At 39.7% G+C, this 26,139-nt stretch overlaps 2 protein-coding genes across 4 annotated transcripts in view; both read left to right on the top strand.

Moving 5' to 3' along the window:
- The first annotated feature begins 2,213 nt into the window (after window positions 1-2,213).
- galnt6 (UDP-N-acetyl-alpha-D-galactosamine:polypeptide N-acetylgalactosaminyltransferase 6 (GalNAc-T6)) lies at window positions 2,214-11,686 on the top strand. The gene is made up of 10 exons (XM_088331784.1): window positions 2,214-2,783; window positions 3,308-3,480; window positions 4,901-5,050; window positions 6,931-7,165; window positions 7,246-7,363; window positions 8,214-8,414; window positions 9,358-9,489; window positions 9,559-9,660; window positions 11,020-11,178; window positions 11,255-11,686. Exons 1-10 carry the CDS (start codon window positions 2,332-2,334, stop codon window positions 11,366-11,368), a joined length of 1,836 nt encoding a protein of 611 aa, XP_088187910.1. The 5' UTR covers window positions 2,214-2,331; the 3' UTR covers window positions 11,369-11,686.
- A 3,404-nt stretch (window positions 11,687-15,090) lies between these two features.
- LOC148369671 (glucose-6-phosphate 1-dehydrogenase-like) overlaps window positions 15,091-26,139 on the top strand; it is a 26,341-nt gene continuing 15,292 nt past the window's right edge. For all 3 annotated transcript variants that reach the window (XM_088331786.1, XM_088331788.1, XM_088331787.1), the window contains exons 1-8: window positions 15,091-15,228; window positions 16,667-16,704; window positions 16,772-16,880; window positions 19,365-19,582; window positions 21,182-21,340; window positions 22,878-23,003; window positions 23,072-23,165; window positions 24,454-24,640. In XM_088331786.1, the coding sequence (XP_088187912.1) occupies window positions 15,097-15,228; window positions 16,667-16,704; window positions 16,772-16,880; window positions 19,365-19,582; window positions 21,182-21,340; window positions 22,878-23,003; window positions 23,072-23,165; window positions 24,454-24,640 (1,063 nt within the window). In that variant the 5' untranslated portion in view covers window positions 15,091-15,096. The remainder of the gene's footprint in view (window positions 15,229-16,666; window positions 16,705-16,771; window positions 16,881-19,364; window positions 19,583-21,181; window positions 21,341-22,877; window positions 23,004-23,071; window positions 23,166-24,453; window positions 24,641-26,139) is intronic.

Below are 26,139 nucleotides of genomic sequence, written 5' to 3'. Positions count from 1 at the left end.
TTACTGGAGACTTCCTTGTCTGCGCCCCTAAATATAAATCCTCCAGTTTGACGAGGCCGTGCAATGAAGAATGTGTAATTGCTTGAGCATGAATAATGCATTTCTGTCTACTTAGTGGCAAAGTTCTCACATCTTTCGGTGCTGATCATTAATTAAGCCTTGTACAATTCAGTAAATCCTTCAAGACAAGAAGAAATGATAATGTTTCATTTACACCATGCAGGCAGGGATGGTGATTTGATGTTTGCAGAAAAGAATCGAGATTTTTTTTTTGTGGATCAAATCAAAATTTATTTGTATAGCACTTTTTACACAAGGAATTGAAATGAAATGAAATGATCTGCATTTATATAGCGCTTTTCAAGTCAATGACTTCCCAAAGCGCTTTACATTGTGCTTCACATTTCCCAATAGTGGCCGTGTAGCCATGTAAGGCGCTAACCTGCTTATTGTGGGTATTAGGGGTTCAGTGTCTTACCCAAGGACACTTCGACATGTAACACGGAGGAGCCGGGATTCGAACTGCGATCTCTTGATCCCAAGATGAGCGCTCTACCTCCTGAGCCACTGCCGCCCAATTGCAACTCAAAGTAAGACAAGAACGCCCCCCCTTCTTTTTCCCCACCCAAAAACTGTAACACCAAATACACTGATAGGCACACATTGATTAAAATATAATACAATAAAAAATGGATGAATAAAAATAAATGGTAATGTTTCATCATTTTTCTTTTACAATTAGTGTTCTCTTTTGGCTTTTTTAAAATTATTTTTCAGGTCAGATATCTTGGTCATTTTTTTTTTCTTTCTATATTTCTATCTTTAATTCATATTCAATAATAAAAGTAATGGTTAGTAATTATTTTGGACCAAAATATTCAATCAGATTCAAATGTTGAGGTTTTTGAGTTTTTCATGTAGGTGTTAGATCAGGGGATTGTGTATTAATAGTCTGTAGTTTGCAACAATCTGTGGTCTGTGCAGCCCTTTGAGACTCTTTGTGATTAAGGGCTGTACAAGTAAACATGACTTGACTAAGTAGGGAAACATATGTGCCAAAGTTATTTGCATGTTGTATTGAGAATCAGATAACTTTAGTGATTTTAAGTATTTTCTTTTTAAATTCCATGTTTTTTCCATCAAAATATGAAAAATATATTCGAAACAAGTGAACTTGTGACCGAATAATAAAAAGTATCAGATCAAACATGATACATCTTAATAAGTACCATTTTTATCCAAATCAACAATGTATAGCATAAACTAGTAATAATACATTTTTCCTCTTAACTAATCTCGAAGTCGTTGTGGGTTGGTGTTCGGATTAAAACCAGTAAGCGGCGCCCTGCCATCATTTTTTTTTCCGAAGTGAGTGTGGACAACAGTACATTTTCAGTTTTCTGGCTTAATTATTTGTTCAATTCCACTCGGTATCTTATTTTTAATTGTTGTTTCCAGCCTTTGAAAACGTAGACAGTAAAAAATTATGTTACGTTTTAACGGAAGTTAAAATAGCAGTCATTGCTAGTTAAGGGTTTTAACTAGTTTAAAGTGGAGATTTTTTGGGGGGTGTAAATTTTGACAACTATTTATAAAGTTAGAGATTGTCAGATTTTATGTCACGATTTAGGCTTTGAGTCGTTCAGATTTAGGAGACTTTGTACTATTAATGCCATCTGTCACCATAATGTCTTACCATCACCAATAATGAATAGTAATTAAGTGCAACATTTTCCACGTCATTGTTTTCCCTACTCAGAAAACAAACGTAGCATCAACGTGTAGCCTAATAGAAAATGATAGATTTAGAATTACAATTATTTTTATTGTCATTGATTATCACACAATTAGACGTGTTTTAATAAATAACATAAGATATGTTTTTATTAACTCTTTAAAAATGGCAGAAATAACACACTAATGTGTTACTCAAAGCCGGTCGTAAATAAAAGATGTGCAGGTGTCAGAGTGAGTTTCCGTCTTAATTTTAGAGAGCCACCATTGCAGAACTCGGATCCTGTTTCAGCAATCCAAGAAACTTCTGCTTCTGTGTGGTGCAGTCCAATTACTCGCCACGCCTCGGATGTCAGTTGAACTGGGGAGGTCTAGGAGAGATTTTGCTGACGTGGGAGTGAGCTCCAGCCGGCGTGCCCGTCGTCACGTGAGTTCCGGGGAGGGCAGGTGCGGCGCTAGGTGAACCTGCTGCTGCGATGACGCCTGCAGGGAGTTGGTTGAGCGAATGTCTCCTTGATAATTCATTTGCCTCTACTTCCTCAAATCACTTAACGCTTTCAAGGTCCACCTCAAGACAGCGTGCTCCAAGCCTGAAGCATGCGTCTCTTGCCCCGGCGCCGCGTTTCCCCCCTAAAACTGGCTATCCTTGGGGGAGGAATCTTTATGGTGGTCTTGCTCTCCCTACAATGGGATTCCTCCTTCACTGCCGATCCCAGCCTGTGGGAGAAAGCGCCAGGGAAGGAAAAGGTGATGATCCTGGTCCGAGAGGCCGCCAAAAACCTGGGCTTTCAGATACCTATTCCAGGGCCGTTGGAGAACACTTGCTCCCCAGGTGTCTACAGCCAGGATGAGCTCAAGCCTCACCTGGTGAGACCGCCTCAGGATCCAAAAGCGCCCGGTGCAGAAGGGGAAGGCTTTGAGAAAGAGAACCTGTCTCCCGAGGAGGCCACTGAGAGGGAGGAAGGAATGACCAAGCACTGTTTCAATCAGTTCGCCAGCGACCGCATCTCCCTCAGCCGGAGCCTCGGTGAAGACACTCGTGCTCCAGAGTAAGATATGGGTTGTTTTACGACACTTTATAGCTTCTGGCTCTTCCCATTCTGTTCAATGATTGACAGGGGCACCTGTACAAATTAACGATATTTTCTTCTTGACTACTCACCAAATGAGTAATTTTCCATTAATCAAGTCATGTAATCAGATTATTATAAAAAGGCATGTTATGTAACATAGAACACATTTTATCATTACACAAGATAAATAATCATATATGAAACGGATAATCATGTGTAGTATATGTAGATTTCAGTAGACTGGTTTAATTTCTTATTTTACTAGCTCTTTTTTTTCTTTTCATTTTATTAACTCTTTTAATCCTTTTGCATTGACATCCCCCCCTCATCTTTGATCATGTCTCAATTTGGTGTTGGATTTATTTTCACAAGAAGAGCCAAAAGTCAATCTTGATGAAACAATCTACTCTAGTTGGTCTCCCACAAGCTGATTTATCATATTCTACCCTACATTTTGCTATTTCAATGAAACAATTTTAAAACGGCCACGCATATCCCAGGTGCTTGGCTCAGAACTTCTTCCGCTGCCCTGCGATTCCTGACACCAGCGTGATCATAGTGTTCCACAACGAGGCCTGGTCAACGTTGCTACGAACGGTCTACAGCGTCTTGTACACGTCACCAGCCATCATGCTGAAAGAAATCATCATGGTGGATGATGCCAGTACTGATGGTGAGAGTGAGGGAGTAATGACAACATGCATGGAGCAATTTTTGGATGCTTTGTAGACCTATGGGCTACAACATTAATCCTTTCTTATGTGACGATCTCAAAGTAAAATTGCCGTACTGGAGGAGATGGAAACCTATGGTAATTACCTAATGCGTTCTGAAACTCGGTACCCCAGATAAAAAAACTTTAAAATGGCAAACTAATGTATAATAAGCACTACTTATTTGTAATATCACGGTTCACAAATCCCTGGGCCACTGCTTCCTTTGGTATGTATTGAGCAAGTACAGCCTGGCATCGCCCATCACTCTTCAGGCCGTTTTTTGGGGTCGGGGTTTGCTCACCCACGACTCAGATATAGAACCTTCCTCATCTGGTTGCCGTTGTTGTCCAGCCATCTGCATTGATGGGCAGCGGGCCCAGCGATTACATCTGCTGCAGCCAAAGCCTTCCGGTACGCAAGTGACAGTAGTGATACCAGATTTTTAATCACTGGGGGGAAAAAAATTCACTTAGGTACCAGGAGAAGTTTTGGGGATTGTCTCGACCTTTTATTTGTTCTAATTACCTCCTTTGTTTAAGGGCATGCAACTCAGCAAGGGTAGCAATTTGTATACCTCCTTAATATTCATTCATAAAGGGACATTCGTTTCCTTGGTTATCATGTCTTTGAATCTCTCTTGAGCATCACTGCAAGCTTTGGGGCATCTAGTGTATAACAAAAATACAGTATTGGATTGCAAACTCGCAGTCTTTATGAAGCACATTAGATTCTAAACTAAATGAAAAATAAGACCTTTTGTATGTTTTTGGGAACGCAAAAATTATTTGTTGTCGATGTTGTATGGTGGGGAAAATGCTACAGAGAGGAGCCACAAAAGCATCTTAATTCACACCTTAAAGTAAAAATATCATAAAGTTGTGATGCTGTATCCCAGGGTCTTCTGTATTTATAATAGTGCTGAGTTTTGAAGTTACTTTAACTCCTGAATCAACTCAGGACTCGTTTTAAATTAACTTAAATCAGCTTTCATCGGTCAGTTAAGCATTGACAATTGAGCATTCTTCCTTAATTTGTAACAGTTTTTTTTCTTGAATGAAGCTAACATGTGTGAGAACAGCATTTTTTTGCAAGCAACACAAAAAGAAGCCACGTGGCTCCAACTTAAAAAAAAACATGTTGTGGTCACACCGTGGAGATAACATCATGTGAAATCCATCTATAAGAAATCTTCATTTAGAATTAGACAATCTGGCTTATGCTTGCTATTATTTTGTTATTTTATAAAAAATAAAAAATAAATATTTAAATAAGAAAAATACATTTAAAACACGTTATTAGAAAAACAACGAAACATTTGGTAAACAATACTATTTTTCACACACAGTAAGTAATGTATTTTATTTGTCTTCCTCAAAGAATACCTGGGGAGCCAACTGGAGGAGTTTGTCCGCGATCTGAAGATTGTCCGCGTGGTGAGGCAGAAGGAGAGGAAAGGACTGGTAGCAGCACGGCTGCTTGGCGCCAGCATCGCGCAAGGCCAAGTGCTCACCTTTCTAGATGCACATTGTAAGCTTACACAAACTCACAAAGTGAAACCTGTAGAAGAAGAAGAGTAGTGACAAAACAAGACACAAATAACAGCGTGACTTTACTGTGAATAAATAACAGAAACTACTTAAAAGTAGGTGGCGTCACTATTTTAAACCCTATCACAGATGGAGCACTAATTGTAATTTAACTATAATGCATTGGTGAAGCTCTCTGTCTTTTGGTGGTTTGATTACTGTAAATTCCGGACAGCAAGCTGCTATTTTTTTTGCTACATTTTAAACACTGTGGCCTTAACAAAGGTGTGGCGTGTTCTTTTTTTTATTGATGTGGCTAGACAAATATTTTGCACAGCAACAGTCGACCAATCAAATTAATAAGTAGTTAACAGAGGTTGAATTGAATTGTATGATTAATCAACCACATCCGTTATTGTAAATCAGTCACTTTGTACTTACTCTCAACTGGGGGTTGGACGGTACTTTATTCAATATTTACTACATACTCACAATATTTTAACTTTTGACCCACAAAGCAAGTCGTAAATTTATAAATCCGAATTGAACAGCAGTGGCAGCTATCTATCAAAAAGGCTGCTGTTCTCTTTTGTGATTGTCAGGTCGCTGGAGTTTCCTTTAATCCTCGAGCAACAATGACAGGCAAATGCACCTTGCCCGTGGCAATCCCCAATGATAAAAGCACAAAATCCATGTTTGTGTTTCCATATGGCACTATTCTCCACAGTATAGATGTTGTGGCGCTGTTGTCTAGAAATACATGGCTCACATTTTACGCGACACAGCCCTCATTCACGTTTTTTTTCTTCTGTGTAATAGTAAATATGTGCTCGTTTTTGTAATCACTCCAGTAGTCTCCATCTTTGATGATCACATGATTCGTAAACACATGACATCAACAACATGTGGCAGGGATAAAAACGGCTTCAGGTTATTCGGAGGCATGGCTCCATTGCCGTTATGTAGCAAAAGGCGTTGACGCCAAAATCCCCCACGCAGTCGGTGCCATGTGTAAGCCGGGCTAAACCTGCAGCTTGTACAAAGACAAAATTGAGTGCTGTCCTGAAATGTGAGTATGCAGCTTTTAGTCAGGTGCGCTCTGTAGTCCCAAATTTACAGTTACTATGTCTTAAAACCTTTGTGGTCTTTGTGAGATTGAATAAAAATCAGCCATCTCCTGACTCATTGATGCGGCTCCTCTCAATGCTACTTCTATCCGGGAAATCAATAGGTCCGTTCACCTGCAAGCAATAATCCAATAGGAAACGCAATATTGCCAATATTCCAATTACATAAATCCATGTTAATGCGCACAGAAATCAGATTAAGGTTTTTGTCTGACTTCAAGTATTCCATTTGCTATTGTTGGTTTAGTTCTTTAAAACTTTTCCTTACTTGTGCATGTCTATGCATTTGAACAATTTAATTGCTTGTGCGCATGCACACTTCTCCTAACCCGGGATATTTTTATGCAGCAAAGCACTGTGGGACAAGAAGTGCAGAGACAAATTTATACTCACAAGGTCTGGTGTACTAGTAAATAAAGCCTCATATGTATTGGTTAATTTCTCAGACAATTCCATTTTATTTTCTCCCCATGGGGAAAAGGCCACAGTTGTATCTTTCCTTATATAGCAGATTTCACAGTGGTAACCATCATTATATAGTGCAAGTCTAAGCTGAGCACATATTGCAATCACATGAGAGACAAAAAAGGAGCTGACTTTCCGAGTGTGGAGGAAACAAGCACGGTACATTGCTGAATTTGCCGATTTGATGTCTGAAAACAATCTACGGTAAACCAAACTGGACACATAAGTGCAGTGTTCTGTCCTGAAAGTTACACAACCCAAATAAAATTCTGATTTTGTGTACTTTTAGGCGAGTGTTTCAATGGTTGGCTACAGCCTCTACTGAGCCGCATTGCGGAAGAGCCGAGCGCAGTGGTCAGTCCACACATCGTCACCATCGACTTGAACACTTTCAAGTTCAAAAAGCCTGTGGCTACACAGCGTTATACTAACTGGGGCTCCTTTGACTGGGGTTTGACATTTATCTGGGAACCCATCCCCAAGCACATCATTGACCTGAGCAAAAATGAAACCTATCCAATCAAGTAAGCTGTCACAAACGTTGAAACTGCTCTTGCACCAAAGAGTCCAGGCTTATTATTAATTTATGTGGTGGCAATTTCAGAACCCCAACTTTTGCCGGAGGTCTCTTTTCTATATCAAAGAGCTACTTTGAAAAAATCGGATCATACGATGACCAGATGGAGATTTGGGGTGGAGAGAATCTGGAGATGTCCTTCCGGGTGAGACAAGAAATTGTATTTTATTTTGGACAAATGTTGTACTCATATTAACTTTTTTTCTGGAAGTGATATGGAATGTACAAATACACAAATGTGTTCTCGGTCTACATATTTTTTATTACAATGCAAATATGATAAAACAGATATTCACTGGTTGATTTTGCCCTAAAATCATTACTATTTTTTTACAATAAACTTTTCTACACAATTTTGTTCCCTCTGTGCCACCTACTTTCTAAAAAGGGCATTAAGTAAAAAATAGACTGAATATTAGTAGCACTCTTGATTTGATTTTATCAAATAAATAACATGAATCCTTTAAGTTTTGCATAAGATTATAACAATCAATAATTATGTCTGTAAAATAGTAACGAAATTGTCGTGTTACTATTTGATAAATATTCAAATTCTCTTACCATGCTATTGCAGCTGAGATCTTATTGACTAGGGCTGAAGATATCCAATATCAATTTGAGACAAAAAACATTTAACTGGATAACTGGGTTTATAGATTATTTTTATAATCAACACTTTGCCGACAAATCAAGGGTAATGCTCGTTGCCATCCAAGATGGTAACCGCTAATGTTTGCAGCACGATCTGTAGTACTAGTTGCCAATGCTAATTTCTTTAAACTAGCCTACAATGCTAATTTCTCTAACGCTAGATGCTAGTGCTATCCACCACACTAAATCAATACACAAGTTATTCACACTTTCAACAGCACTTCAAGATGTTTTGTTTTTTTTTTATTTAGTGACTGGGTTATAGTTAGAGTATGAGTAGCGAGACAATTGTTAGCCAAGCTCTGGTTTACGGCTGCGTTTAACATCATGCCTGTTTTGCCCAGGTGTGGCAGTGTGGCGGACAGATGGAGATCCTTCCTTGTTCAGTGGTAGGCCACGTCTTCCGCACAAAGAGCCCGCACACTTTCCCTAAAGGCACTGAGGTCATCACTCGAAACCTAGCACGCCTGGCAGAAGTCTGGTTGGACGAGTACAAAGTGCTCTTCTATCGTCGCAACAACAAGGCCAGTGACATGGCCCGTGGAGTGAGTTTTCTTCATTTGGGAGGGGAATACCAAGCGTGCTCCGTATATAGACCGGGGTCAGGAACCTTTTTGACACAAAAAGCTATGACGGCAAAATATTTTGATTTCTTTTAATTTATTTTTGTTGACAGGGCCGTAACATACATTATAAAACAAACTTCAGCAAACCCTCAAACCTGCTCTCCAGACAAAATCTTATTTTTCAGCGCATTTTATTTCACAGTGTGACATTACATGACTTGATCAAATTTATAAAATAAGAACAATGCCAGAGCCTGTGTGCCATATCAACAAAAATGCCACTTTAAATGTGTCTCCCTCCCACAATTACTTAAGATCGTTGAGGCTCATTTCGACCTTCAGTTTTTTTTTCCTAAATAATCGTTTCAAAACAAGGTCCAAGCAGAGATCTTTTGTGAAATTGTCACAAAACACTGCAAACAAGGATACTGACGTATTTACTTTCGGTGCAGATGGTGCTGGGCTGAGAGAAGGCTCAGCCCACCCCTAACGCTCACCCAATCAAATTGCTCAGTGGGTTAGCCTGGCATAACAGTTTTTCTGTGAGTTTCCTCATAAAGTGCCTCAACAGTGAACATAAATTGTTTAATAAGCTTCCAAATAAAATCAAAATCTGTTGTTTTGAAACCTTGACTGTAAACTGTAGTCGGGAGTATGCTCTTTATGTTCTGGACGGAACCTTTCTTGGAATGGATGCTATGTCAGCCATACACGTGCTAGTTTCGACTCCACGCTTATCAGAATCATTAGGCTATGGATTAAATTTTAATGAGTATAATTTTATCTCCAAGCCATATGCACTCATGAAAAGAGCCATTCATGTCTCACGAGCTATAGGTTCCTGACCCTTGGTATGGACCATCTGAAAGTACAGTCAAACCTGGCAACACCGCCTTTTTTCCCACATGGTTTGATGTTGTAGAATTCTTACGGGAACATCTCAGCTCGACTAAATCTGAGAAAAGAATTACAGTGCAAGAACTTCTCCTGGTACCTAAACAATGTCCACCCGGATATGTACGTTCCTGACCTAATCCCGTTGAAATCCGGAGCGGTAAGTTTTCTTTCGTGCTAATATGCAGATGTTGCACAGACATTTCACACTTATATTGTTTGATTTCAGATAATGAATGCCGGATCCAGATTCTGCCTGGACGTTGGTGATAGGAACGCAGTTGGGAAACCTGTCATTATGTACCAGTGTCACAACCAGGGAGGTAACCAGGTATGTACAGAATATGAAAAAAAAATACTATAGTACAGTATTACCTTGATTTTTTGGGGGGGCTAATCTGTTCGATAACCAACCGAGTTTGGTGAAATTCTGCAAAGTAGGAACCATGTTTATTTTGTACAACAGCGTATCACAGGTAATCTGTTTACTGCACACATGCAGTTTCCCAGATTTGGGATCTTTAATGCCACAGAGCACTGTAGGATTTGTAGTACATAGACGAATTATACACACAAACTCCTGCTTACCCGCTAAAAAAAAAACTAAAAACGTGTATTGGTTAACTCATGTGGGACATTTTCCTTATATGTTATACCCACACGGCAAAAATGCAACAGTTGTATCCGTCCATTTGTAGTGTAAGTTCTGGAAACTCATTTACAGCACACCTTGTCAACAGATGGAACGCAGCAATGGAACATACTAAGGATGCACATTTTTAGAAAAATAATTTAATTGCGATTTTTCTGACCATTATTGCAATTTCAATGCAATTTTCTATTTTAAAAGAAAATTGCATTTGCGTATGCACATGCACGTGTGCGTGCGTGCGCGCCTATGCATCGTGACATGCTCTAGCTTAAGAAAACAGCGCTCCCTTTTGGGGAGTTTTGATATGGTTGCTGTCTGCTCACCCAAGGATCACGGTGGTCGTTTGGGCATAGCGTGCTACTTGCTTACTCTGCCTCGCCTTTATTGGCTAGTGCCGTTAAATCTTGACATTAAAAGCCGAACTGTGACAAATCTGGTCGGCCAAACACTCCATCACTCAAATAACAAAAGGGAAAAAACACAAACATAAAACTATAAATCTATGAGGAAAGAAAACACGCATTATCTTGCGATTACATAATCGCACTACGTCACTTTGCAATTGATTAGATTTCAGGTAATCGTTCAGGTCTCGATCACACTTTTGGAGTGACGGCAAACAAGCACAGTACTTCCTAGGCTTTGTTAAATGACATAAATGAAATCATTCTAAATAAATGTCAAAAACTTAAACGGTTTCTTGTGCTTTCCCTTCCAATCTGCTTGCTTGTAAACAGAATGCATAATTAGTAATTTGGCAGAGGTCATTAAATGATTCATTCCAATTGCTCCAATCACAGCCCAGGAACAACAAAGCAGTTGCCCTATTGGTTTGAGTGTACTTGCGCTCTTAAAGTGGTGCCAAAATTCCACTATTCATAGAACTAAACAATAGAAAAAAACAAACCACACCAAGAATGCGAAAGTCGAGCTTCAATATGGCAGGAAACACTGTACATTGAAAAAAAAACATTTGTGCTCATTAAGACCCTATCAATATGGCAAGCTGTTGAATGAAGACTTTTTGCCCTCCTCCAGTATTATGAATATACGTCCAACAAGGAGCTACGTCATAATATCGGCAAGCAATTATGCCTTCAGGCATCGCCTAATTCAGAGCCGGTGAAGATGGAGACTTGTAAACTGCAAAAGGGGGATTCAAGGACATCGCCACATCAGGAGTGGATCTTTTTAGAGGTCTGATTGCTTCTTTGCAATTTGACCTGACAACTGTTTAATGGAACCTGCTAAATTTCTTTTCCCTCCTCCTCAGGATTATCTACTAAAGAATCCCATCACTGGGAAATGTTTAATGCTGCAAAACAATGTCATTTTGATGGACAAGTGCAACCCTTGGAACGATTTCCAGCGCTGGAGCTTTACCTGACGTTCTATGCCTTAGTTTTCGGCCTCCAGACAGCACAACCGGGCTGAAAAGCGTTAAACGGAAAGCCGGGACAGATTTGGCTCAGGTCGGCTCACATTGACGTTCTCAGTTTATCAAGGTGGGAAGTTCAGTTTGGATGGCTTAAAGGTGGTCGTAAGCGCCAACGTGAGCATTGACGTTCAATGCTGGAGTCTCAAAGACAGTTGCTTATGTCTGGAGTCAACGTTTTATTTTTAATTTTAATTTTTTTTTTTTACTTTGGACATACTTTGGGTTTGTTGGAGGTGGTGGTACCAGTGATGATTTGAGTCTGATAAATTAAGAAAAATATTATTTAAAAAGACAAAAATAAAGGACACTGGTTGTCTTGTTAGTGGTTTGATTTTAACATTGAAATATTTTTTTCAATCAGTCTAGAAAGGGGTAAAGCAACCAGTGGCTCTGGAGCGTGGCGTTATTTCAAAAATGTTTAATAATAGAAAATGATATGGTTTAAACATGAAAAACATTCTTAACGTTTTCCAATTAATAAGTCTTATATAAATCTCTTAATTTATATGTTGTTGTTTTTGGGGGCTCCAGTGTGGATCTTTGAACATTTTGGGTTGCCAACCGCTGGTCTCAAAGGCGTTATCCATTTCAAACTAACAGACGTAAAACTAGGTAACAGTGTTTTATATTTGATAACTTCCCGATATTCATTTTCTTCACCTTATCTATCAAGGGCCACCAACCTTTTTTAAGTGAAGAGCTACTTTTTTTTATTACTGATTGTCATAAAGGACTACTACTCTAATATGCATTTCAAATATAACAAGTTATCATGTCATTTCTATGCTGGTTCTAGTATACTAATATTCTCACTGGACTGAAATTATTAGCAGTACTGTACGGTTAAAATAGGCTTAGTCAATCACTCAAACAACCATCTGGTATAAGGGCACTAAGTGGTAGTATATAATTGATCTTATATCTACATATTGATTTCTCATGCTGTTTAGATATGAAATTCTTGGAAAATCACAAATAACCATCACTGGTGAGCTATTTTCACAACTGATGTGTGGGGTACTCTGGTGTCGTAGGCGAAAACACGCTAGTCACCTCTATCCTACATACTGTTAGACTATTTAAAAAGCTTAAATTCAAAATATAACATTTGATGAAAATAATTTAAGGCATTTGATTTTCTCATGAATATTGGACCCAAAAATGCATTAAATGGCTAAAGAATGTAAAGCACAAGAACATGGTTTTGTAAAATTTGAGCAGCTGCAATTGCATTGAGATGCGACTAAATACTGGCATCAGTTTTTGCCTAATACAATGCATTGCCTGTGCAATCACATTTTTATTTTATGTTGTTTATAGTCCATTGTTTACACCTAAACTATAGACAAAGCGCGTCAATATACCAGGCAAAAAGGTAAAAATAAAAGCATTCCAACGCATTGATATAATATTGATAAAGTAGAATAGAATAGAAGTAGGGTTTGTTTTGGAATTTTAACCTAAAAAAACAAGTCTTTATGCAACTGTTTTCCCATTGTGTACTTAAGTGACCCAAGGAATGTAAAGAATGCCGCACAAATTTGGGGGAAATGTTGAGCATCTCATGCTTTGTCGGCTGAGATATTTTGTCGTGTTGTTATATTACAAGGTCTTGCCCATGCCTAATTTGTATATAATTTAGTCTGTTTACAATTCCCAAGCTAGGAATTACAATTGATGAGGAGAACATGTACTTATTTCAAAATAAAAGATTTAGTCCTCTCAGATTTAAATGATTTTGAGATAAAGTGTTTGAGGAGTATGTTCGAAGTGACAAGATTGGATAGATTGAGAAATGAAATTGTGAGAGACAGAACTGGAGTAGAAGTGGAACTGAGCAAGCGTGTGAATAAGAGAGTACTCTGTTGGTTTGAACACATGGAGAGGATGGATGAGGAGCGAATGTTGAAGATAATCTACAGAGCAGAAGTAAATGGAAGGAGACCAAGAGGAAGGCCTCGATTGACGTGGATGGATGTAGTGCACTGGAGGAAAGAGGTCTAAATGTAGTGGAAGCTAGAGTTCTTAGGATAGTGGGATGTTTGGACGCGTTCAAAGGGAAAGGCAGGGCACCCGTATGATGCGGCAGGGATAAACCAGTGAAAGCTGTCGGGCCCTGCTGTTGAACAGAAGAGTGTGTTGTGTCACCTGACCCGAGTGACATGGCCGCTTTCTTGTGTCCCGTTTCATCCGGAGGGACAAAAGCATGACCGACTTGGGTGCCAAGGTGCTTCACTTGTGTGGGTGTTTGGGCATTTGGGTTGGCCATGGTCCCAAAAAATTTGAGTGTGTTTTTTGCTACTTTTTCCCTTTTTTATTTTCTTTGTTTTTGTGTATATGTTTGTCTGGCTGTCGGTCACCCCTCTCGACAGATATGACCAGGGTAGATAGATAGATTAAACAACCCATGTGATTTTAGTTTGCCACGTTTAAAAATCACCGCACCTCAACTGTCACTGACGAGCAACACTTTCTCAGCCTGCAGTAAATATTTGTCCAGCGATTGTGCAAGCAGAGGTGCATTCCTGACAATTGACATAAGCAAAGGTGTTGCGAAACCTGATGGATCACAATTTGTAACCGTCCTGTTTGGCAAGTGCTATCAACAACAACTTAAGTTTGGAACCAAATGTTACCTGAACGGGGCTTTTCACTGAGACATTCTTTCATTTAAAAAAGTAGTCAATGTTGACTGCAATTTAGGCGGGGTTGAAAAGCTTCGATGTGATTACTCAAGGGAGCATTGAGCGGGTGGGGCCAAAGGTCAGACAGCATTCTTTCACTGGGTATATATACCTTTTAACAGAGTGGCGATTTAATGAGTGAAATATCTCATAAAGTACTGAATCCGGATTACAATTAATTAATTCACGTTTTATTGCATTTTTTAACCTTTGCTCACAGGTGATTTTGACACGTGACGACACCATGACGGACGGTAGTAAACCGTAGTAAAAACTGGGTAAAAATATTTACTTTAGCAAAATGTCGCTTTATCTTCTGAACGTTTGTCTTCGTTTTATCCGTTGATAATTTGACAATTCACTTTGGCATAATGAGCTTTATGTTAGAGCAGACAAGTTTTCAATGCAGACAATATTAGGAAGGTTACTGTTTGAATCGCTTGTAAATTACAATAAAAGCAGATTTTTTTACGTAGTAAGAAATGCCAATGGTAAGACACTAACCTTAATTTGTTAGCACTAGCTAACTTATTGGTAGCTATATTGAATATTTTTGACGGGACTCGTACCTACTTGACATGAAATAGCTCGGAGATACATTAAACGGACCTCGTCAAAAAAGTGTGTTGCAAAACCCGGAATACTTTTAGGGCTGCTTCCAGTCCCTCCATTTGATTGCAGATAAAAATTGCCGTCCTCTGTCTTCGTCAAAAGGGAAACGACAAAATGCCAAACCGGGCTCAGAACCTTGCCCTTTGACCTATACAGTACTTGAAGTGCATCCTGTTGCATTGTGTTAATCAGAAAATTGTGAATTCTCAACGCATGAGTTTGGAGTGTTGCAGTGCTTTCTTCTGTCCGGTAGGTGGCAACATCAACACATTTTTGTATCCGTGCAAGGCAATGATGACTGATCACTCTGGTGTTACTATCTACAGGTACATTGTGCACGACTAGGATTGAGTTTCCTTTCTCCACAGAAACTGAACGCTGATGGACTTGCAAAAGAAGGAAACCAACTTAGTGCCGTTGAGCCGCTCGGAGGTATTCAGCCAGCTCAGGAGGGACCTCATTGGACAGCTACAGGCTGATCGCTGCAACATTTTTATCATCTTTGGAGCCTCGGTTAGTACAACTTCGACACGTCTTTAAAACTTATCCTATGTGATCATATCCCATGCTTGTTACTTGATCATTGAATTATAAAAAGCAACCGTTGTTTGATGAATGAAAGGGGATTGTCCTTTCAAATAGATGTAGTCTTAACTCTGAGAATTGTAAAGAAAAAGTTACTAGTTAGTATGCAACACATCTCGTGTACATTGTATTTACTTGCAAAAGAAACGTGTCCAAAGTCTTCTCTCTTTCCCTCAAATCTGCTGACCCTTTGGACTTTAAAATCATACGTACCGAACAACTATTTTAGGAAACTACAACAACCGGTTTTACTGATTGCACAGTAAAACAAACAAAAAAATGGCTTTGTATACAGCCAAGTTCCAAACGTATATATAATTGTATGCACCTTTTTACAGATCTAATTGATCTTTTCTAAGGATTGGATTGCAAGGTGAAATTGCCGTATAGCGAGAGTAGAAATTTATGGTAAATAACGAATGCATTCTGAACCCACGGTACACCAGATGGAAATATTAAAATGATAAAATATTCTATAGTAAGTACTTTTGAGTAATATATGTGCACGTGACAATACCAATGGCAATGGGAGTGTAATTTAGTGAGAGTAGGGATTTATGTGCCCTCTTCATATTTCTTGATTATCACAAACTATTATGTTTTTGCTTCTCTTTTTAGCATCACAGTCAGTCTTTGGACCCATATCGGGTATATACTGTCTATAAGAATACAGTATTGTATCACCAACTTAATCAGTCTTTACAAAACACACAAGATTTTTAAATGAATGAAGAGAAAGGCATTATGGGAGGTAGTTCAGCCAATAGCAAAGTGACACTGTCATGATCCCAATGACACAAACCAGTAGCGGATTAGCCCTTTTTATGACATCGACCAACAGCAAAGGCATCTTAGTCTCACATACCACAAAGTTCGAGTGTTTTAAGGTTTATGGGCACGCAAAATAACTTCCTGATAGTGTGCCTTAAAGAGGGGCTTAAAAAAACAACGTCAAGTGAAAACGGGGAAAGGCAGGGACGCTGTATCCCAGGGATCTACAGTAACTCATTACTATTGGCTGCGGCTGCATCGGCTCGCTACAACGGGTCAGGTGTATCGACATTTCGTTCTGTGTACATTGTTACACAGAATGACAATACAAGGAAATTATTATTATTATTATTATTATTATTATAATTTGGGGAATCACCCAACTGTTTTTAATATATTTGCGCAATAAAAACAAACAAAAATGGATTCTTACAGCTAAATCCCCAGTGTTCATACATTTAGTTTTTTTGTATACACCCAATATAATACTTCATGTACTTATAAGTAAAACAGAAAAATAATTCTTAGTGTCTAATAAAGACCGTGTAGATCCAGTAGCAGCTACTCACGAGTGATGATAGATTTCATCCTGTAGGGAGATCTAGCAAAGAAGAAGATTTACTCCACATTATGGTGAGTATCATCACACACATAATAAGATTAATAAATATAAATGACAGTTATTTTTCATGCCTTTTAGGTGGTTGTTCCGAGATGGCTTGCTTCCAGAAGACACGTATTTTGTGGGCTTCGCTCGCTCCAGCTTGACAGTGGAAGACCTCAAAATGGCTTGCATGCCCTACTTGAAGGTAACACTTGTTATCCATCCATCTATTATCTGCATTGTTTATCCTCAGTAGGGTCGCAGGGGATGCTGGAGCCCATCCCAGCTATCTTCGGGCAGTGGGCAGGGGACACCCTGAACTGGTTGTTATATTTGGGCGCTTTACTGAAAAAAAAGGGTATTTAGTTACAGTTACTATTTACTTAATTTCAAAAGTAATTGCGTTTGTTTCTGTCACAACCGGTACAAGCAGTGGACCCAAATGCGTAACGTTTCACACAAAGCTTTATTGAGGTATCGGGGAAGTCAGGGCAAAAGAAAAAAAAAAAAAATTAAAAAAATAAATAAATTGAAAAAAAAAAAAAAAAAGGAGTGTGATCTGGTGCTTCATGGGCAGGAGGAGCGGTAAGCCCTTGCGGACGAAGGGTGGTCGGGGATTGGAAGCAAGTCGGGCAGCCGGGATGGGAGAACGGAGCGTAACCGTAGATATGAACAAGTCGGGTAGCCGGGGACGAGCGGGAAGCCAGGGACAGGCGATCGATAAAGGAGACAGGGGACGGAATCAAGCAGAATACAGTAACAGGTCGGTACAGACTGTATCCGGGGTCAAAAAGTGCTTGCTTTACATGTGCTGAGGTTCGCTGACGAACTGACCAGGAGTAAATAAGAATGACATGCTTAAATAGGAAGAGGATTAATTACAGGGATCAGAATTTTCCGCGGATCCGCGGATTTCCGCTGTTTTTGAACCCCAAAGGTCATTCCCGTAAATCGTCTAAATTCGATGAGAAAATATTTTGGGGGGGTGAGGTATGATACGTGACTGTTTCATCACCCCAAGTTAGCATTTAGACCATTGGTCGATAGGTTCGCTGATAACCAATCAGCGGAGCTTTTGTTCAGAGCATTGGCTTTCTCAAATATGGCGCTCCTTCCGGTATTTTCAAACGGTGAAATGAGTGTTTGAAAAAGTAAATATGAAAATACTAAGAAAAGAAGACGAGGCTTTTGTCTCCGAGATTGATAAAGGAATCAAGAATAAATTTAAGTGGTCATGGCTGGAGAAGACTGTCACAGTAAACGTTAAAATCGGCGCAAAGATCGAGGAAGTTACAGAAACTTTGAGCCAGTTCATCGCAAAGTGTGATGTTCCAGGGAAAGCAAAGTGTCTATAGAGGGCTCCGAGCTCTGTGCTAAAAACGAAGCCGTGTTACTATTTTTAGCACAGAGCTCGGAGCCCTCTATACTGTGTCGATCTGATCAATTATGGTACGCGAGGTGGTGTGGCACTGATCGATCATGCTAAAATGAACAAGCACAAAGCAAAAATAGCTTGCCGGCGATCAAATTATGCACTCGGATCCGCATTTAAAATCGGCAGTGAAACTAACAGTAACACCACCGGTTCAACATTATTGGCCGTTTCAAATCCTTCCACTTCAAATACTAGCAGCAGTCAACCACTGGTTCCCCTGTGTGACAGAAAATCCCAATCTGAGGTATTTATAAATCTATTTATTTATGAAATGATTTTATCTTTTGTGTTTATACAATATTTAGAACAGGATAAACAAAATTTAAAATTTGTTATAAACATGATTAAAATAAATTATTTTGTATCATCATGATCATGTTCAATATTACAAATGCTTTTAATGTCAATATATTATTATTTTTTTAATTTATATATATATATATATATATATATATATATAATACATGGTTTCTGTTTTGTTGGATTTAATTCATTCTAGTGCAATTTTCACATAGCAAATAAGATAAATGCTGAGCCCCCCACCGGGCTCCGCCCTGGACCTGGCCGAGGCCTGCGGCCCCTGGACCCTGGCTATTTCAGCTGAAAATGAAAATCTCCATTCTGATCCCTGTAATTAGGAAACAAGTGGCAGCTGGGGCTGAAAGAGTGAGCGCAGGTGAGGGCAATTGACAAAACATGACAGCTTCCTCCCAGATTACTGACACCTAAAAGTAGCGTGTTGCTTTGAAAGTAGTTACAAATTCCTGAATATACTCGCCTTGAAGCCGCCCCTCTAAAACTACTAAAAAATAGCCACATGCCAAAAGAAATAGAAGAAAATGTATACACCAACCTGTGGAAGCGGTAAAGCCTTAATATGTTTGACTTTTGCAATATTAAGAGCTTGCAAACTTACACAGCCATGACACTCCATATCCTCTTTGTCTTCTGTCTTTAAACCACTCAAATAATTCTCAGTTTCTCGGTAACGTCCAAGTCTTATTTTTTACCCCGGCATGGTGTATTGCAAAAATAATTTTACAAATTAAAAATACCAAAATTCAGCACTATTTCACCTAAATTCTGTGCTCACTGCTCTTGTTTGCCCAAATCAATTTTTGTTAGTTTGTATTTCCTGTGTAAGCCACGCCCCTCCCCACATGCAGCCTCCCATTGCCTACTGGTGACACAACCAAATTTGTGTATGTAAACTGATATATATATATCTGTGCATGTCATGTTTCACTCTCTCAGGTGGCTGACGACGAGGGCGAGCGCCTGTCCGCCTTCTTCAGCAGAAATTCGTACCTGAGCGGTCGCTATGATGATGCTATTTCTTTCCGCAAGCTAAACGATTTTGTGACTTCGCTCCCCGGCGGCGCCAAGGCCAACCGGCTATTCTACCTGGCTCTTCCCCCTACCGTCTACCACCACGTCTGCACAAATATCAGAGGTCACTGCATGACCACCGGGTCAGTACACACCAGTGGCGTGCTGTGAATTTCACACTTGGGCCTTCACTTCAGTGTTAATTAGTGATTTGGCTCACAAGCGACACATTTTTTTCAGGGCTTTTGTGTTGTAACTTTAAATATGTTGAGATTGAAAAAGGTTACAAATGTTTGTATTTCATGGGGTTTTTAGTACATCTGTAGATATTTTATTTTTTATTTCCTGCGTTTTTCATTCAATGTGTTTTACATAACAAATGTAAAGTTCATTCTGGTTTATTTTTGCACTGAATAGTCCATCCATCCATCCATTATCTGCACCGCTTATCCTCAGTAGGGTCTCGGGGGTGCTGGAGCCCATCCCAGCCATCTCCGGGCAGTTGGCAGGGGACACCCTAAACTGGTTGCCAGCCAGCCGCAGGGCACACAGGGACAGACAATTCGCTCGCTCCTTCACACCTAGGGACAATTTGGTTTGGCCAATTAACCTGACGTGCATGTTTTTGGAATGTGGGAGGAAACCGGAGTGCCCGGAAGAAACCCACACAAGCACGGGGAGAACATGCAAACTCCGCACAGGAAGGTTGGTAGCTGGATTTGAACCCATGACCTCAGAACTGTGCTGCACACGCGCTAACCACTGCTCCGCCGTGCTGCCCGCACTGAATAGTCAATATTTTTATTTAAAATTGTGTTGTGTATTTTTCATATATTCTGAATTGCTTGACATTAAAGTTGCTTAGTATTAAAAAACGTAATAGTTTAAATGAGGTACACAGCACAGCATTATCAAGTGGTAGAATGAAAAAAATGCTCCTGTAATTTAGCAGAGTAATAGATTTTTATATACATTATAATTCGTTTTGTGCATAATGATTCATTATCTTTGGTAATTTTGTATACTGATTAAAGACCCCCCAAAACTTTTTCTTTATTTTCTTTTTCGTCCCAGCTTTTTTCTTCCTCTTTCCTGTTATATTTTTCTTCTTTTGTCTATTTTGGGGTTAAATTTCCTTCTTTAAGTACTTTTGTGAGTAATGTTACATAAAAAATTATTATACATGAATTAAAGTAACCATAATAACTCGAAGAACCGTTTGGGAGCCGAAAGACTATTTTAGTGAGGCGAGATGAAAGAGACACTTCTCTTAAAAGAGACAGAATTCCCATTGCCAGTCTGAATCAACATAACCTTCAATATCAACACAATATTCTGAATTTTCTTGTGCAGTAGGTTATTGGCGGGCAGTTGGCGCTATCATTTTAGTGAATTATCATCCCATAGCTTTGTGAAAGGGGTAATGTTTCTCCAGGCCTACATGCAGGGCCAAATTAAATTTAAATTTGATTGACTCTTTCTCAGGGGACTATATGCCACATTTTAAAATCCCACTCATTTCTCAGTGAAATTCCAAATGCCAAAGTTTAAGATATATTTGTGCTGCATTTGTCCTCCATAAAAATGTTTATCCCAGGAATATCTTTCTCAGGAGCGTCAAAATGGCTTGACTTGATCCTCAACCATGTTTTGTACACAAATTACGCGTACCAAAGTCAAATTCAGTCAATCGATCAGCTCTTGTAAAACTACCATGTCGTAAGCATTCATGTCCCGAGCAGAGGCTGCAACCGACTGATTGTGGAGAAGCCTTTTGGACGGGACCTGCAGAGTTCTCAGGAGCTGTCGGCACATATGGCCTCGCTCTTCACGGAGGAGCAAATCTACCGAATTGACCACTACTTGGGAAAAGAGATGGTCCAGAACCTCATGGTGCTCAGGTGGCATGCACGCATCACACTCAGATTAAAAAAAAAAGATTTGGGCATTAAATAATGTTATTTTTAAAGCCCCTGTGGGTGTTATAAAGCAATCCTAAGCGAAAAAAACAAATATCACTCTTGATTCAACATACTTATAAACATGAACATTAATTTGTAGCTTTAGAAATTCATTGTTTTATTACACAACTTGAGACTCTCTTTGAAAAAGCTGATATGTTTAGATGCCACCCGAATTATGTTTTTGCAATGTTAGCTTGTTCCGGTAGTGTTTGAGCACTTACAGTAAGGGCCACTTTCCTTCAACAGCCTATGCCTTTTGTGATAGTCGCCCAGTACCATGATTTAGGTATCTTTGAATGTTTTCACAATTTCTTTCTCTAGCCACTCGTGTTAGCCACTTGGCTGCGGGCTATGGGCTCTGTGATTCACTTGCCCTCACAATATTTTCGTGGCTTTCTGAGTAGCCTCCACCGCTAGCCACCTAAGTTAGAAATTAACGCCAGTTCTGACCAGCTCCAGCGAGTTTCTCTTTTCAGCTTCTCTGGGTATGTACAGCCTGTTCAGACTGTTATTGTTGCACGCGTGATTAACACCAGCTTTCATGTCCTGTCACTCGCTAAAAATAATCTTTGCTCACGCAAGAAAATCCAGACTGTGTTTAGTCGAACAGTATTTTTCTTGCTTCTTTAGTACGTATGCTTGGAATACACACACTTGCGCTCCATTCTAAACCACAGGAACGCCCAAAAAGTGCCACCAGGCCTGACAGAAATGCGCCCGTCCGGCCCCTTTTGTCGGCAACATTCGACTGGAAATAACGGACCGCAGCCAAAACAGTGCCTTTTATTTTAGGTGGGCCACAAGTGCATGCTTTTGTGGCTTGAACCAAGAAAATGTGATCCACCAGCCCCTGCGCTCAACAGTAGTCAACCAGGGATTATAGTGCAACTGCAACATTATGGAATTGGGGATAATGGATTGTGGCCTCACAAGCTCTGTTTATTTTAGGCAGAAATATAATACTGGCAAAAATAGAGTGGCCAAGCCCAAAAAAAGCGCACTATGCCAGTCCCTGCTCTCAGCGATCGGGGGTAATGGATAGCGGGTGCATGGTAGCAATTACATATTTGGTAAACAGAACCATGAAAAAGAGCCACTGAGCCCGACAAAAGTGGACTCTGTCTTTCCCAACTTGCAGCAATATGCAATTAGGGATAATGAATTGCGGCCGCACAAGTGCAGTTCACTTTTCGGTGGACAGAATCGTTAAAAAGTGCCGCTCGGGGGACAAATATGCGCTCAGACAGCCCCTACCTGCAGCATTTTGAGATTAGGGATAATGGACCGCATAATACTTTTCAACACGTTGAACTGAGGCCACGAGGAAGTGAGGGATTAAAGTACTCATTAAACGGGAAGTGAATTTACCAAAAATTTGGTATACAGCCCAAGTAGTCTAAAAAATGTGATGACTAAAATAGGCATAAAATGAAATCTATTTTAGCTTGTGAAACTTTTATTCCCGCCCATTTAGATTTGGAAATCGAATTTTCGGACCCACCTGGAACAGGAACAGTGTTTCATGTGTAGTGATAACTTTCAAAGAACCTTTCGGCACGTACGGACGTGGAGGATATTTTGACGACTTCGGTATCATTCGGTGAGATAGCTTGCATTGTCTTTACCAAAGAGAAGGACGAGAATGTGACATCTGTTTTTTCTGCTCAGAGATGTGATGCAAAATCATCTCCTCCAGATGCTCTGCTTAGCAGCCATGGAGAAGCCAACCTCCACCAGGCCAGATGATGTGAGGAACGAAAAGGTGAGCAGGGCCTTTTCACTCTGCACTTGACAGAATTTGGAAGGGCTCATATTGACCTTTTGCACACACGTGGCCTTACCACGTGACGACACCATGACAAATGACAGTAAACCGTCGTTAAAAGTATTCTCTGTGGGTGAGGCCAGTAAATAGTAGACAACAATAAAAAAAGCTATACTATTTAACACCATTGGCAATGACTAGTCAAACAAATAGTGTGTAGCTGTCGGTTGAGGTGGGTCACCTCGTCGGAAAGCACAAAGAGCGCAATTTAAAGGAACTGAGGAAAGCAGGGCCGACCCATACCTTCTTCCTCCTGACATATTTACACATCTAACCAAATCGTCCAGTCTGACCGACTTCAGTCCACAAGAACTGTACCACTATATTGTAAATGGAGTACCTTCATACAGCAGAGCTGATCCAAAAGCTTATAAAAGATGCTCGCATGTTCTCTATCGCTGTTTTTTTGGCGGTACACGTTGCTCATTGACGCAGGGAAGCATCTCCCGATGGTAAAGCTAAGACACTAATATTAGCTTTGTTTGCTAATATGTTTTGTCCGAGATCGATTAAATCTCAATTCGGCTTTAACTTAAAGCTACAGAAATTGTTTATCATTTTGTATTTTAGCGACAATAGCTAACTTATCGGTATCTACATTGAGTGTCTTTGGCGTGACTCATTGTTGTGGCTAATTTCCATTCCCTTGCAGGATCTCACCCCACTTTACGCTAACACACTGTTTATTTAAAAATTTTGTTTTGATAATGCCAATCAATATTTCTCAATGAACTGATTATACAGATTACGATCGTGACACTTGTTCTGTCAGATGCGCAGCGCTGAGAAGCATAGAAAAAAACGAGTGCGTGTTTATACATGAAGGGGAGTAAGATTATGCGGGGGAGTGGGGAGTGGTACCTTCTAAAAATGCTTTTTGCAAATCCTGGAGTACTTTTAGGGCTGCCAGTTCCTCTGATTGATTGCTTATATCAATTGCTCTCTTCTGTCTTAGTCAAAATGGATAGAGTAAAATGTCCAATTGGGCTTTGAACCTTGCTGGTTCACGTCGACCACCGCACAGCAAGAAATTACCATAATAAAAAGTCACAGTTATACTTTTCTGTTGTGGTTATTGACATTTGTTCCAAGTCAACTTCTCATTCAAGTGCTCTCCACTAGGGTGCTTTTGTTGTCCACTATAGCGCTCATACTCACGTGCAAAAATGTCAATAGAATTTCTATAGTTTCTGGACACTCGTGAACTTTTGGGATGGCTTTATAGGTGAAGGTGCTAAAGTGCATCGCTCCGGTGGATGCATCCCAGGTGCTGCTTGGCCAGTACATTGGGGACCCCAAAGGCGAGGGCCTGGCCAAGTTGGGTTACCTTGATGACCCCACCGTCCCTGAGGGCTCCTGTACGCCTACCTTTGCCACTGCTGTGCTCTACGTACACAATGAAAGATGGGATGGTAAGCGACTTTGCATTCGTTCGGGGGGTTTTTGTGGTCTTTTTAGTAGGACTGCTCAGAAATAAAGTGAACTCTTATTATTAATTATTGTATTTCAACTACTGTAATTTCCAGAGTATAAGCAGCACCTGACTATAAGCCGCACACAACATATTTTATTAAGGTATTGTACATACGTAACACGCACCTGACTAGAAGCCACATATGCCCACGTTGAAACATGAGATATTCACAAAGAAAGATGGTTTAGAAAGGGTTTTCAAAGTTATAATAACAAACACACACACACAGGGAAAATGCAATGAGATACAGCGACACAATTAGTACAGCAAATACACAGCAACACAAGTCATACAGCGCAAACAGGGCTGGTTAAAAAAACAAACACTGGAAAAATCACTGAGATACAACAGTACAAGTACTGTAAGACAACAAAGAACAAATTAGCCGCATCTCTCCATATGCCATAGTGTTGAAATTTTGTGACAAGAGTTGCAGCTTATAGTCTGGAATTTTCAGTTATAATTTCATCTTTACCAATTGGAAAAAAGAACGAATGGCTTGATATTCTCTGGGAAGAGGTACTGCAGTGTGCGGTGCAGGACCACCTCTGAGGTATCTCTGTAACCACCAGGTTCTGCAATAGTTTTGTCCCCCTGGCCATTAGACTGTTAAATGGTCAATCACACACATAGTAAGTCAACACTGCTGCTAATCTGTACATCTGTTTGTTTGTTTTTTTGTTTTGTTTTTTTGCACTACTGGCAGTTCTTTATACCTAGCCACTCCTTTGCACATCTGTTCTCCTCTGCACTATCGTACTACGGTGTTATTGTTACTGTATAGTGACTTGTTTACCTGACTGCCCATTTTGCACATCTGGTTAGCTGCTCCTCTTGCACTCTTGCACTCTTTGCACCAGACATGGGACCAAGTCACACATGTGCAAGTCTCAAGTAAGTCTCAAGTCTTCACCTTCAAGTCCCAAGTAAGTCCCAAGTATTTTTTTCTTGGGCAAGTCAAGTCACAAGTCAAGTCCCGAGTCTTAGATTGCCAAGTCCAAGTCAAGTCACAAGTCATAAAAACAGCGACTCGAGTCGACTCGAGTCCAAGTCACTAAGTCTCAAGTCCCCATGTCTGCTTTGCACTACTGTATAACACTATACATAGCCATAATTATTTAGTACATTATTAGTACTTCAATATTCCAACTCAATACAACATTTTATTTATATCAGTACATTCAAGGAAACTGCGGATCAGGTGTATCGACATTTCGTTCTGTATACACGTGTACTAGAATGACAATAAAGTATATCTGTATCTGAATATTAAAAACTTTTTATTGGCTTAGAAGTAAGTGCAATATGTACTTTTAGTCAAATGTTTGCAATAAAACACTTTTGGGTTTTTTTTGCATTTTTTGTTCTTTTTTTCAATTTGGAAAAAAACAAATAACATAAATCTACCAAATTCTGACTTATTCTTATCAGATCACT

This window comes from Urocampus carinirostris, chromosome 3 (assembly GCF_059441175.1).
Source record: "Urocampus carinirostris isolate Australia breed hairy pipefish chromosome 3, RoL_Ucar_1.0, whole genome shotgun sequence".
In the NCBI taxonomy this organism is placed as follows: Eukaryota; Metazoa; Chordata; class Actinopteri; order Syngnathiformes; family Syngnathidae; genus Urocampus; species Urocampus carinirostris.
This window is presented reverse-complemented; position numbering and strand designations above follow the sequence as displayed.